Source organism: Charadrius vociferus, unplaced genomic scaffold (assembly GCF_000708025.1).
Source record: "Charadrius vociferus isolate BGI_N301 unplaced genomic scaffold, ASM70802v2 scaffold1591, whole genome shotgun sequence".
Classification (NCBI taxonomy): domain Eukaryota; kingdom Metazoa; phylum Chordata; class Aves; order Charadriiformes; family Charadriidae; genus Charadrius; species Charadrius vociferus.
This window is the reverse complement of record NW_009646738.1, coordinates 285,526-298,390: the sequence shown is the minus strand read 5'-3', so window position 1 is coordinate 298,390 and position 12,865 is coordinate 285,526. Positions and strand designations below refer to the sequence as shown.

The window sequence follows — 12,865 nt, the reverse complement described above, 5'->3', positions numbered from 1 at the left end:
TGATAAGACCTCTGTTTATAGCTGATGCCCAGCCATGGTATGCAGAGAGGCTTTTGCTTATACTTATTGCTGTAACACCAAAGGCCAACCAACTTTGTTATTTGCCCCGTTGGAGGGTCGGAAGCGGAAAAGCATAGTGGGGTCCCACCTGCAAGGAGGAGCGAACAGGACAGGTGACCTAAAACTGATGCACAGGGTATTCCATCCCATCTGCCTCACGCTCAGTATAAGGCTGAGGGATCAAGGGGTCAGCTCTCTCTTCCTTCAATGGCCGACGTCTGAGGAGGACTCTGTTCGTCTGCCTGCGATCCCGATCCTGAATGCAGATCCGGCATCCAGTTCCCGTCCGTCACTGAGTCCAGCCTGGGACTGCCCCAGTGCCAGTCAGTGTCATGATTGTCATCTCGAGAGCTTGATACGGTTTTGTATATATTTCATTTTTTCTTTTTTATTTTATTATTAATATTTCATTAAAGTAGTTTAGTTCCTTCTAAACTCGTAAGTCTCTTTTTCCTCCTCTGCCCCTCTCTTTGAAGAGGGGTAGAGGGGAGCATCTGTTGGTCCCATCTGGGGTCCCCCAGGTCCCCATTAACCAATTTGGCCTAAACCACGACACACACAGACAATTTCCATTCCTGGAAGAGTCCCTGTCGTCCACTTTTCCCTTGCATATGGCATATGCCTTCCCAGGCATGCTTTGCTACAGTGCCTTCCCATGTAAAACATGTCTCTGATAAACAACTTCTCTTCTCGCAAGATTTCTAACAATAACTCTCCAAAACAACAACAAAATCAGAAAACCCTTGCAGTGTGCTGTATTAATGTAAATGTTGCACTTTACTCCACTCCTGGCATTACTTTCCCTCCCTATGTCTTTCAGTTGAAGTTCCTTCACTGAAATCTTAGTTAACACACCAAAACATAGTTAAACTGAATTTCTTCTGCAGTTGCCAGCCTGAACAATTTAGTAGTACTAAAGGGTTAGGGCAGTATCTCTTACCACTTCAGGATCTTAGCTGTAACCCTGGTAAATGTTCAACTCTTCCATTTATAGTGACACTGCTCAATAGCACCTTCCCAGATGAAAGCAGATGAAACGGTAAACATCTGTTCATTGCCCAATGAAAGCTAATCACCAGCCTACAGCGTATTGCTACCTCATCAACTGGCCAGTTAGCACTGCTCCGAAGCTCAAGTGCTTTCGTATGCTAGAAGGTTTAATACCTTGGTTGTTCAGCCATAATAATGGGCAAATACTAATTTGTTGTTACTGGTTTCTATGCTTTAAGCCAGCGCAGGCTATGTGAACACATTTGTGTAAGTGAAGAAGTGACTCTATATCTCATTATATCACTTGGTATTTATTGATTAAATATTGCTTTTAGTAGGCATTAGCTTTATGGTTGTGCTATACAGAGCACAAGATGCATAGCTAGAGCTTAGGAAGTAGCAAAGGTAGCGGCTATGGTATGTGTTCTAAGGACTCTGGACCCAATTAATCATTTCTCTGGAGGTTTTGTGTATCAGTGCCCTTTCTGTTGGATAGACTACCCCTTATGTTTCTGTTATGGAGGGCATAAGTACGTGGTAAGTACCTTGTTCTGAAACTCCTGTGTTATTCTATGCAACGTATGGTACAATGTTTACCCCAGCAAAACTGTGGTTGGACAATTTGTGTAGATAGCTGTTATCTTTTCTACTTATATTTCTTTGGCCTCACTTGCTAGGTGTGTGTGTGGCTAGCTGGAGTACTGCCTAAGTGTCTATATCAATGGATCTTTGTACGGCTAGCTGCTGTCACCACTGCTGTGCTTCTTGGCTGCCTTTCTGATCTTTTCAGTTCCCCTGACCTGACCAAACCTGTGATCTACAAGCTGTTGGGTTTGTCCTTTAATTTTACCTAGTAAGCAAAAGCATGATGAATATGCTGTATTTGAAGTTGGTTAAGTGAAACCGCTCATGTCCTGTGAGAAGGGGGAGGAGGACAAGAGGCAGTGGGTGCAAACTGAAATACAAGACATTTTGTCTAAACATAAGGGGTTTTTTTACTGTAAGGGGGGGTCAAACAACGGAAGAGTGTGCCCAGAGAGGCTGTGGTGCCTCCGTCCTTGGAGATGCTCAAAACCCAACCGGATATCTTCCTGAGGTACCTGCTGTAGGTGACCCTGTATGAGCAGGGCAGCCGGGGTGCCAGCCTGAGCTCATCTCTGGTGCTGTGACACTCTCACAACAGCTTGAGCCATGCCAAATTAAGATGCTCAAGCCCAACACCTGGCTTGACAAGATTTTTCAGCAATTGGTTCATAGTGAACGAAAAAGAAACATGTTAAACTCTGGGGTACGCTGGAGCCCAGGAAATGCGCAGGGGATTCTTTATACCTGAGGTGTCGTTGCTTCTAATGCTTCTTCCAGTTTTGGGCTGGACGTTCCCCTGATCCCTCTTTGGTAACCCTCTCCAGGTCCACCTCATGCAGGCAGTCCCTGCTTATGGCTGATGCTGATTTCTGTTCTTTTTCCTTTACGCCTGCTTTATCTTTTAATTTCTTTTCTTCTCCTTCCATGCCTCTTTCTTCCTCCTCCTCCTCCCCTCTACCCCTCCCTCAAAAAAAAAAAAAAAAAAATTGCAAAGTAGCTACTGCTTTCCCACTGGCCCTCAAGGAGTAATTGCAACCCAAGGGCATAGGTTCATTTAAAAACTGTTGTGCTGCTCAAACATTTTTTGAAAATTTGACACAGCCTCCCTGGAAACAGGGTCTCGTAAAGTAAATATTTTCCTTGCTTGTCAATACGGAGGAAAACATGTGACTCACCTAAAAAGGATACTGTTAAAACTGCTGCCTGAGTAACCAGCAGTCATCTATGAGACTTGCTACACATTCTCTGTTATGTGCAGCTGCACTAAATGAATGGGATAGCCTCAGTGTGGGGAGCTTTGCTGAGTTTGATAAGTTTAATTAGAGTTAACTTTTTTCAAGATGGTTCTTTCCTTGTAGCTAAATCTGAAGGATAAAACTAAGCATCAGTGAACTGAATGGCAGAACTCCCACCAACTTAATTGGGATCAGGATTCTTCGCATGTTTGAAATACTTTCAACTTTTTAAAGCCTTTTCTAATAGTGTATTGCTTGGAAGAGACTTAGGTGTTCATGAGGGATATGGATTTTGGGAAAGTGCGATGAATATTTTAGTTACCAGGACAAAAAAGGCTGAAAACTTTGAAATCTGTGCACAAATCCAGTTTTATTTCAGTTACCTTCTTCAGTAGCTATACAGAATACTTTGAAACCGGACATTAGCTGAATTAAGTATGATTAGCCTTATTAAAAACCCAAATCTGCCCAATCAGTTTTGAAAATCATTGTGCATGAAGCATTTTGCTGCTCCTATTTAAAACAGGATCTGACAAATGAAATTGTAAAAAATAAAAAGTAAAAAATGCACAAAACTATCAAAATGGCCTACGGCATTAAAACCTACGAGACTTAATTAAAAAAAAAAAAAAAAAAGAGCTGCTGTTAGTTGTATCTAGTGTACTACCCATAGGTACAAGTGACTGGAAGCTTAGAAGTTTATATAGTTATTAATTACATTGAGAGCATACATACACGTAGGCCTATTAAGTAGTGTCAGATGATGCTATATCCCCTATTTCTGATATTCTCAGTGTGGTATCAGAATTGAAATTAAAAGGAGGCTAGAATCAGAAAACAAACTACTTAATTCTGACAGGAGCCTAAGAAAAGGCATCTAACCTCTGAAGTAGTTTATGGCACTGGTTAGCTTAGTGTCCCACTATCAGCATTTGCTCGAGGGAACTGCAGGTGGCCTGGAAGCTGCCCTAGTGTAATTCTATGTACAAGGTATAGAAATATAGCTGGCTGTGAGCCTTAGCCATGCAAGTCTTCTGTCCCTGGTTAAACATTCAGCAGGTCTTATGCAAATGTGTGCTGGTGCTTCTCAGTTGTTCTCCTGCGGCATTGCTGTTGCCTGAAAGGAAAGAGGAGAGATTGCTGTTTTAAGGAAAGAGATAGTCACTGCCTACGTCATGTTCTCGGCATCGGCCTTTATTCCCAGAGTAGCTCAGCACCTTAAAATACTTAGTGTATTTATTTTCAACACTCCTTGCCAGGGTTTTATAGAGGGCACTGTGCACCCAACAAAATCACCCTGTGCATTGGCTCTATGTCACCACGAGAAAGCCCCCAGCAGAAGGGACAGCTGAGGAGTGCTTCCTCTTTCAGGATATCTTTTCTTCCCAATACCCTGCTCTACTTCGTTTTGATAGAAACTGCTTGAAAGCTCAGCTGAGAAGATGGACTGCTCCCAGAAACCACCTCCCCCAGCAAAATTCCTGGCAGCAGGGACTTACGTGCTGTGACACCCAAGAAAAAATCAGTTTTCCTTCCATGAACGTTCGCATCAACATTCTCATAGTTTGTACCTGAACTGTATATACTATATACTATTTTAATTATTAGACCTATTGACTTATTATGTATTTACTGGCGTTTTAGGTAATTAAGATTTCATCATGGCCAGAAGCCACTAGGGATTTACCTGCAAAAAAAAATTAAGACAAAGAGGAAGCACTGCATGTGCTATCGCTGGGCAGACCTTCTCACTCATAAAAGATGCACAAGTATACTTTACATTACTCTCCAGGTGTTTTTAACTTACAGCTCTCTGTCTTCCTACATCCTTCTGAGATCTGGTAAGCAGAAAAAAGTTTGATTTTCCAGTCAGCTTTCCAGAAAACCTCGCTGAGACCAGAGGGTTTTTGTAGCGTGAAGTCATTTCAGGCAGCTGGATGGCCCAGACTCGCTACCACTTTCCCCCTTACTGGAATTCCATTTACAGGAATTCATGAAAGAGACCCAATGATTAAGATTCACTTCTCTCCTGTAAGCCAGATCCAATTTCCCACAAAAGGTACAAACACTGCCAGATGGTTACAGATCAGGAGTAGGAAAATAGTCCAAGTCAAAACATCTAGTCTCGCTTGTTATCTTACATACTTCATATTCAATAAACACTTAAACCAAAAGGAAAGCAAGCAAACACTGAATTCTTGCATGAATTTTGTTCAACATCATTCCACGTTAATTTCCCTTTAAAATCTGAATTACAAATTTGAGTTTATTTTCTCAAGGACCTTTCAAACTCGGGAAGGTCAAAGTTTGTGTTTCAGCTGTTTGGTAAAGTTGTAATCATGTAATGTGACAGGCTTCACAGAAATAATTTACATGGCAGTTGTGGATTATATAAAACTTTAACTGGATCTTACTAAGGGCTCACTCTGGGAAACTCCCGAGCATTGAATTTATGGCTTCAGTGAAAGGTGAAGTGTTCTGTATCTAACAAAACCAGTCAGTCTTTGAACCTCTGTGGCTAAACATCAAGAATTTGTCTTTTCTCCCCGTATAAGTAGTTATGTTTCCCAATGCATGGAAGAGTGCTCAGAGGAACTCTATTAAACTCTCCCAGATGTCCTAGCCCGGTCCTCCAAAGCTGATCTTAAGATTTCTTTTCTATCCAAATAAAATCTCATGCCATTGCTCAAGAATGCAGACACAGCCAGCCAGCCTACTCTCACTCTCAGAGCAAGTCTTTCTGTGTCAAAGTTTTGATTTTAAAGAATTAAATCAAATTTATTAAAGAATTCTTTACAGTAAGCTACAAGGTTTAAAGCAACCGACATGAAATGTGATGCTTTTTGGCAGAACAGTTTAGGCAGGAAATGTTACACATGACTTAAATTGGCCAAAACAATGTAGCTGCTTCACAATTTTCCATTGACTGGGTTGCATTTACTGTCATTTGCTGCCTGAAGAGGCTTAGCTAGTCGCAAAATTCTCATTAATACTCCTCTTTGCTCAGAACTGAACTCCTGCTGGTGAAGGGGAGGCAAGCTACAAAGCAGGGAACTACACAGGGGGCAAGTGCAAACTGACCAATGGAGTAGTGTTTGGCAATGGGTTTTATACTGGTCCTGGTCGGGGATGCCCTGTCCTGGGGCACCGATGCTCTGCCCTGCAAGAGGACAGCCCCTCGCGCCTGCCCCCGCAGGGGCTCCGAGCCCAGAGCCGGGAGAGAGAGTGTTATCTCATCATACTTACGCAGACAGTCCTTTCTCCAAACTGGCTGTAGAAGGTCATCTTGACTTTGTGCTTGTGTCCAGTCCTCTGATCGAAGGTGTTACAGCTGTCGAAGGGCGGGCTGTACAAATGCAGGCTAACGGCAGACTCTGTGTGGCTTATGTTCTCCACACGGTGCAGGCCAATGGAGTCTACAACAGCGAGGGCATGAAAGGAGAGGTTGGGTTAGTGGGAAAACTTAACGAGATCTCAGATGCCTGGAAAAATGCTTTCTAAACAAAAACTCATGAGCAAGACAGTTAGGCATGCCCACACTTTTATGGGCAACGTGTAACCTGTACCGGGATTCTGACTGCTGTTCTCTAGCACAGATTCCAAAATACACTGATAATTTAAAATACATTATTACCCTCCACACTTCATGTAACTTCTGGATTACCTGCTACCAGATAAAGGGCAATAAATAGAAATCCAGAGAAACTTAAGGAAGGCCGTACTGTCAGTAATTTTCTAGTTGTCATTGTCAGAAGACTTCAAGGTTATTTACTTTCCTAGGAGATGCTGTTGTTATAGATGCTCCAGAAGTGGGAAGGTTTCTGTTTCCAAAAATTAGCAAGATATTTTAGAGGGAAAATGTTTTTGTATTCCTAATTTTTGGCCCGGTAACAAGGATATCAGTCACATTAAAAGTCAGCTACGTGTATCTGGGGCATGGACTTATGAACAGAGATACAGTTGTTTTCTACTGCAGGCATCTGTTTCCTAATTAATCCTTCCAGTTTATTAGTCTGGAGAACAGGCTTTTCATTTGTCTGCTCTTTTGACTAAAGTGACAAATTAGTAGTGACTGGCATACTTCCAACTTTAACTGAATAGTAAGCATAATTCAACACGTAATAAAACAAGATGCTGTCTGCTGTGTGGTTACTAATGAAGTAATGGCACTTTCTGTGACAATGGAGTAGAAATCAAGCTATTATTTAAAAATATAAGGTGTGAAGAATCACATTCACAAAACAAACAATTTCCATTCTACACAAAAGTGGAGTTTTTGTTACTTAAAAGAGACCTCGAATTTAAATTTATGACCCTACTGTAAAAACAACTCAGGCCTTTGTACTTGAATTAATATGTTATATAATACCTGGACCTGTATTGTGCAACGTAGAACGATACCCTGAGAATCATGAGTACACTCTTAACTCTGATACATTTGAAGTGTAAGCCCTAAGTGTTGTTAACATACTTTATCTAAATAGGGGATGTAGGGGCAAAAAGTCCTAAATCTGTGCTCATCAAATAAACACTGTTTAGTGGGTTCTAACCTTAAAAATAAAGTACAAGAGCAATCAATAAGCACGCAATAGAAACGTGAAGGTCACTCACTATTGAAGTAGTTAGGGAAATCAACACACTGTCAGTGTTTTCCTTCTACTTGTTTTACCTGTTTCTTTTAAACCAAAACATCTGTTATGAAACATGGCAGAGATCCAGACTGCCTCAGAGAATTGGATACCAAATTTGTTTAAAACAACCAAGGAAGCTTTGGATCACATGCACGCAGGGTGCAATTGCTGGCATTGGAAAGAGCCGCCTAGGTAGGAAAAGCTGATGGAGTCCGAGAACCCATGTCCCTGGCATGGGAGCATCAGCAGACACGTCAAGGTCCTTCTTGCATTTCCTGTGCTATGGATTTTGTGTTTTCACTCAATGTGGCGCGCCTTCAACAGAGGGCTGCAGAGCACTAGTTGTTCTTCCCCAATGCCCTCACCCTGGCTTAGTCCATAACCCAACATGAGGGTCCCTCTGACTGGGGATTTCCCAAGCTCAGCCCCACAAGGTGTGTGCTCCAGTTTTTAACTCATCACACAAATGGCAGACGGCCTCCTTCTCTGATGCTTTGGATTTGTTCTGCTGAACTCAGTGCCGTTCAGCACGATGTGCAATGTCTTTCATAGGATGGGAGTGCATTACAGCCAGGTGGCCACTCCAGGATGGCGTCCAGTGTAGCACAAGGTGGTGATAGTTACAGATACATGTAACGGCATGGATTTAGGTACATAAGAAGTCTTACTGGTGGAGACTTAGTCATCTCTCAGCATCTGTGGGGTCGGGCAATTTTTTTGCAGGTTGGGTAGACTTGAGCCTTTCAGTTCTGCTGACACTGCTCTTCAGCAACTACAGTCTTTTGTTGATTTGGACAGGCAGCACTGAGCATAGGCACCTCTGCTCCTGGCTGGTCAGTTTATTCCATTGACAGCTTTTAGATTTTTTGACCTCAGATTTCCATGACTGGCCAAAAGGATTATTTATTTGAAAAAAAAATCAGGATGATTAAGCTATCTAAACTTTGATTCCCTTATTTCTTATGTAGCACTATTCAATGTCCATGTTTACAAGCAATTTCAGATAGTCATTAGGGGTACAGCGCTGAAGGCTGCTTCATCTAGCTGCTATGGTCTACCAGCCATACTTAAGTATCAAGCAATTGCTGCAATGTCTTAAGAGTGAGTTAAAAGGATGGTTTTTGTTGCTTGCTTTACTGAATCTAAATATAAGCTTGTGTGGAATCTAGAAAGCCATGTTCTTACACTGTGCATAAAGCCATTAGTATTATACTGTTAAAGGTAGAAGACTAGAGAGCAGATAAACTCTTCTGTTAGGAATAAGACTCATGGATGGGTAGTTGTCAAAACAAGCTTAATAGCTTACCATTAATGTAGGCGCATTGATTTTCCCTCAAAACTCGCTCTGATTTCTTGGTCATTTCACCATTCCCTTTCTTCTCAGGCCATTCAAACAGAGTCTCCTTCAGATTTCCCTGGAGGATCTTCATAAAGCAGTGTGAGTCAGTGTGATCATGGATGCTGCTATATATGTAAAAAGAATAACCAAACTCAGTGTGATGTACATATTTAATTTCAGTACAGCAAACGGGATGGATGACATTGCATATTGTATCTGGACATAGCCCTAGAATGAAATGCTCTGCACACGGATCACGCATGAAAGTCTTAGGAAAAAAAAACACCGTGACTACAATATGCCTACTTAAAACTGCTACTTTAGACATGTATTGAGATAAGCTCACATACAGCAGGACTTGGAGAAGAGTCAGATATTGATCAACCTATGATTTTGCCACAGAGAAATACAAAGGAAGTCTGGAGGAGGACATAAAAATTCTTCACAACACAAACTCTTGTGGGCCAAGAAGCAAAACAAGGCTTTCCACAGTGACCCCAGGCAGAGGCTGGTAGAAACTTGCAAGTATACCTGATATTTGAGATCCACCATGCTCGCTCTGGAAACATGGGAGAAATTAATTGCTTCTGCTTAATTTCTACAGCATCTTTACTGCTGGGGTGCACAGGTGTTTGCTGAAGAAAAAATGCTGTACCTCTCACTCTGATAGTACTAAGTACAACCCACTACAATGAGCTGTTCGTTTTACCAGTTTCACCAAAACTTGAACAAAACAGCAGGATCTGGTATGATTTGTCTGCTTGCTTTATCTGCCTCCTTGCTCCAAAGTATGTTTTAATTGCTAAATTTGGAGACATATGGGCTAGATATGTAGTTTAGTTTTGGTTTTATATTTTTAAATAGAGGATTAACTGTTATAGAAGCCAATGGGATTAGGACAACGGGAGAGCTCTCCACTCATTAGGGGCGAGGGAGAAGGAGGAATTTGACCCTCTGGGAAGTACAGTGCTAATGAGTTTCAATCAAAAACTTGGTACTTGTACGTTTGTGTTTTCAGTAAACAAATGTCAGGGTTTCTTACAAACTGAGATGCCAAGAGAGCAGAGCTTGCTTCAGGCACAGAACTGTTCACAAATGCCACGTTGTCACGCTCCTTCCAAAAGCCATGAGAACAATCTGATCCTCCTCATGTAGGACGCAAAAACAACTTGTGGTCTCAGTCTAGCTCTAGCAAATACTCATCCAACTCAAGCACAGTTTGACATAAATTACAGGCTTTGTGGGAATAGCCCGGAAGGAGTAGAGGTGGTGGGCTTGGTTCCTATATCCCTCTGAGTATAATGTCACAGTATCCCCTGGAGAATACTGCCAATGTTCAATTGCACGCTCAGTTAAAACAAACAAAAAAGTGCTCCGACATCTCCTTAGGTTTTCTATTTATATGTGAGAATAATCAGTCAAAACCTGCAAGTTTTGTTATTCTACATTTTGGTTTAGCCAACAATTTGTGGAAGACCCTCCAAGGGAGAGATCCTGCCCTTGCATTTGCAGGGCCACACAACCCAGCGTACAGTCCGTGTACACAACTCAGGAGGCCACATCCACAGTGTGGTTCATTTTGAGAGGGGAAATGGGATTCATTCAAGCCAAATACCCCAGAAAGGGGCTCCTTCCTCACAGCTTGCAGTCCCAACGCAAACCTACTTTTCTCATCTTGTCACCGAGGTTGGATTTAAACACCATGAGAGAACAAAGACTATTTAAATTGCAGCAACACCTGCCTCTACAACCAAGTGTTATTTAGGTCTCTTGTATGGGACAAGTTGCACAGGGTCTGTTCAACCTGTCCTGCCCGCAGGACCCGCTGTATCTCTGGGACTAAAATCTTCCTCTGACAGAAGGGAAGCTTAGATTTGGTAGAAAACCAGACCATATTTAAAAGTTTGCTCTAAAAAATGTCCATGAGGTACAAACTTGTGAAAGATACAGCATATTCAGATACAAATATTCAGGACTGCTATACCAATAGGAGCTCTGCACTGCTTAGTTTCCAGATGCTTTCTGATAGCTCACATAGGGCTAATTATTTTTCTCTTTTTGTATAACAGTGAGAGATACAGTGGCTTTGTATCTGTTTACTAAAACCGTGGTCTTTGGATACGAACCTGCCATGCCCTTCACCCCAGCACAAGATCATCAAGTTGAACTTTCCATTTCCATTGTCCACGAGATTTCTTGTATACCTGAAATACAAAATGTTTGCTTTTTACTGTACTGATATGCCTATAAAAGATGAAATGATACAACCATGTTTACAAAGGAAGGTTGTGACATATAAAAACTCTTTTTCTTCTTTTTGTTGAAAGCCAAGTATTACTTGGAAAAAAATGAAATTGTGTATTTAAGCTTCTTTTTTTGTAAGATTTTTTTTCTGAGAAGAAAAAAGTGGATATATTTAATATTTTATAATCATATTGCTTTTAAATTACATAGATGATTGGAGTTTGGGAACTGTGAGTCTGAGACTAGAGTGGCAGACAGGATCAAATCAAAATAGTTATTGAATGAAGTCACTTCAGCAGCTGGCTTATAATTAGAAACAGAGGACTGCAATGAAACAAGAAAAATACATGGTTACATTGTTCTGCAGCTCCTTTTCAGATATTCTTGGCTTTCCTTCTGTTACGCAGCACTCATTTGTACAAAGCCAAAAAACCAAAGAAATAAGATGTTAGGCTTTCCGTACACAGTCCTCCTATGCTGTTCCTGAAAGTTCTGTGTCTTGTGCTGCAGCATTTGTATGTGGATAAGACATCTACAGGGTAACTTCTGCCAGCATTTACTTCTAAACAAAGTCTATAAGAGCAAAAATTCTTAAAGAGATTTTTCATGTGCTGCCTTACAGGTGGCACAGAATAAGCTTGCTTCTAAAGGCTTTTTATCGATACGGGTGTTCTACGCTGTGATTTGTTCTCAGGGCTTGAAAACATCTTTAATAGCAACATCTTATGTTTCTTTCCTTGTACTCTCCTGCAAGGCTCCCCTGAGCTGCCTCTTGGCTCATTCTATTGAAAAGTTCACTAGAGAAAGAACTGGGATTTTGCTAATTAATTTCCATAGTGGGGCTCTTCAGACTCAGGGCTGGTGCCTCTTGCTGTTATGGTGCAAGTAACCCAGTGGGACCTTCTGACTTCAGTTCAGCTTTAGTCATGACTATTTGCGCTTTACTTTGCCAAGTAAAGCAAGTATTTGTGCTGATGACAGGACACCTCACTCTCACCTAAAATATGCAAGCAGGGGCACACAGAAAGTGCACTGATGTCAACTGAATGTTTTTTAGTTTCCCCATAAGACCACTATTTTGCTCAAGGTAGGATGCTCATAATGAATTACTTTCAAAGCATAACATGTATATCCATACGCTGTCTCTCACTACATCCACAATTTGTGCATGTATTAGGTAGACATATTTTTCCTATGATGTCAGAATACAAGCAATCAATGCTGGCATTTCACTGAACTTTACAAGTGCTGTTATTTCTGTATAGCAGGTCTGGCTGGCCAAAAAGAAAAAAAAAAAAAAGCTGCCATGCATACTTCTCATGTTAGCACACTTTGTTTTTCTGATTCTTAGTTTCCTATGTTCTGTTACAAATTTTGTGATTTGTTCTGAATGGAGGACAGTCAACGCGAGGTCAAAGGAGGCTAAAAAAAGGCAAGCCAGAACGATGCTTTCTTGATAGCAAGGTTAAAAGGAAAAGTTTTAGGGTTTGAGTGTTGGGTTTTTTTGTTTGTTTTTTCAAAGGAAGTGTTCAAATAAAGCATATTTATACTGTGATTTAAGACAGGGAAGCCAGCAATAGCAGGAATAAATCAGTGATTAGCGAAGTAGGAGCGACTCAAAAGCCCAACAGGTATTTCCCTGCCTCCCGGCAAGCAGCAAAAACCCTCGACCTGCACTGCCCCGGCGAAGAAAGGGACTGAAGTCGGGTGCAGACCGGAGGGGGTGCAGACAGCTCCCAACCTACCGGTAAGGCCGGGAATATACGCACCGGTTTCCCTAC

General features: G+C 41.5%; 1 protein-coding gene across 1 annotated transcript in view; it reads right to left on the bottom strand.

The window, feature by feature from the left end:
* Positions 1 to 3,527: 3,527 nt before the first annotated feature.
* The window catches only part of CDO1 (cysteine dioxygenase type 1), a 10,849-nt gene continuing 1,511 nt past the window's right edge, over positions 3,528 to 12,865 (bottom strand). The window contains exons 2-5 of the mRNA XM_009890519.1: positions 10,967 to 11,044; positions 8,808 to 8,965; positions 6,117 to 6,286; positions 3,528 to 3,987 (exon numbers count right to left, since the gene is read on the bottom strand). Coding sequence (XP_009888821.1) covers positions 3,958 to 3,987; positions 6,117 to 6,286; positions 8,808 to 8,965; positions 10,967 to 11,044 — 436 coding nt within the window. The 3' untranslated portion in view covers positions 3,528 to 3,957. The remainder of the gene's footprint in view (positions 3,988 to 6,116; positions 6,287 to 8,807; positions 8,966 to 10,966; positions 11,045 to 12,865) is intronic.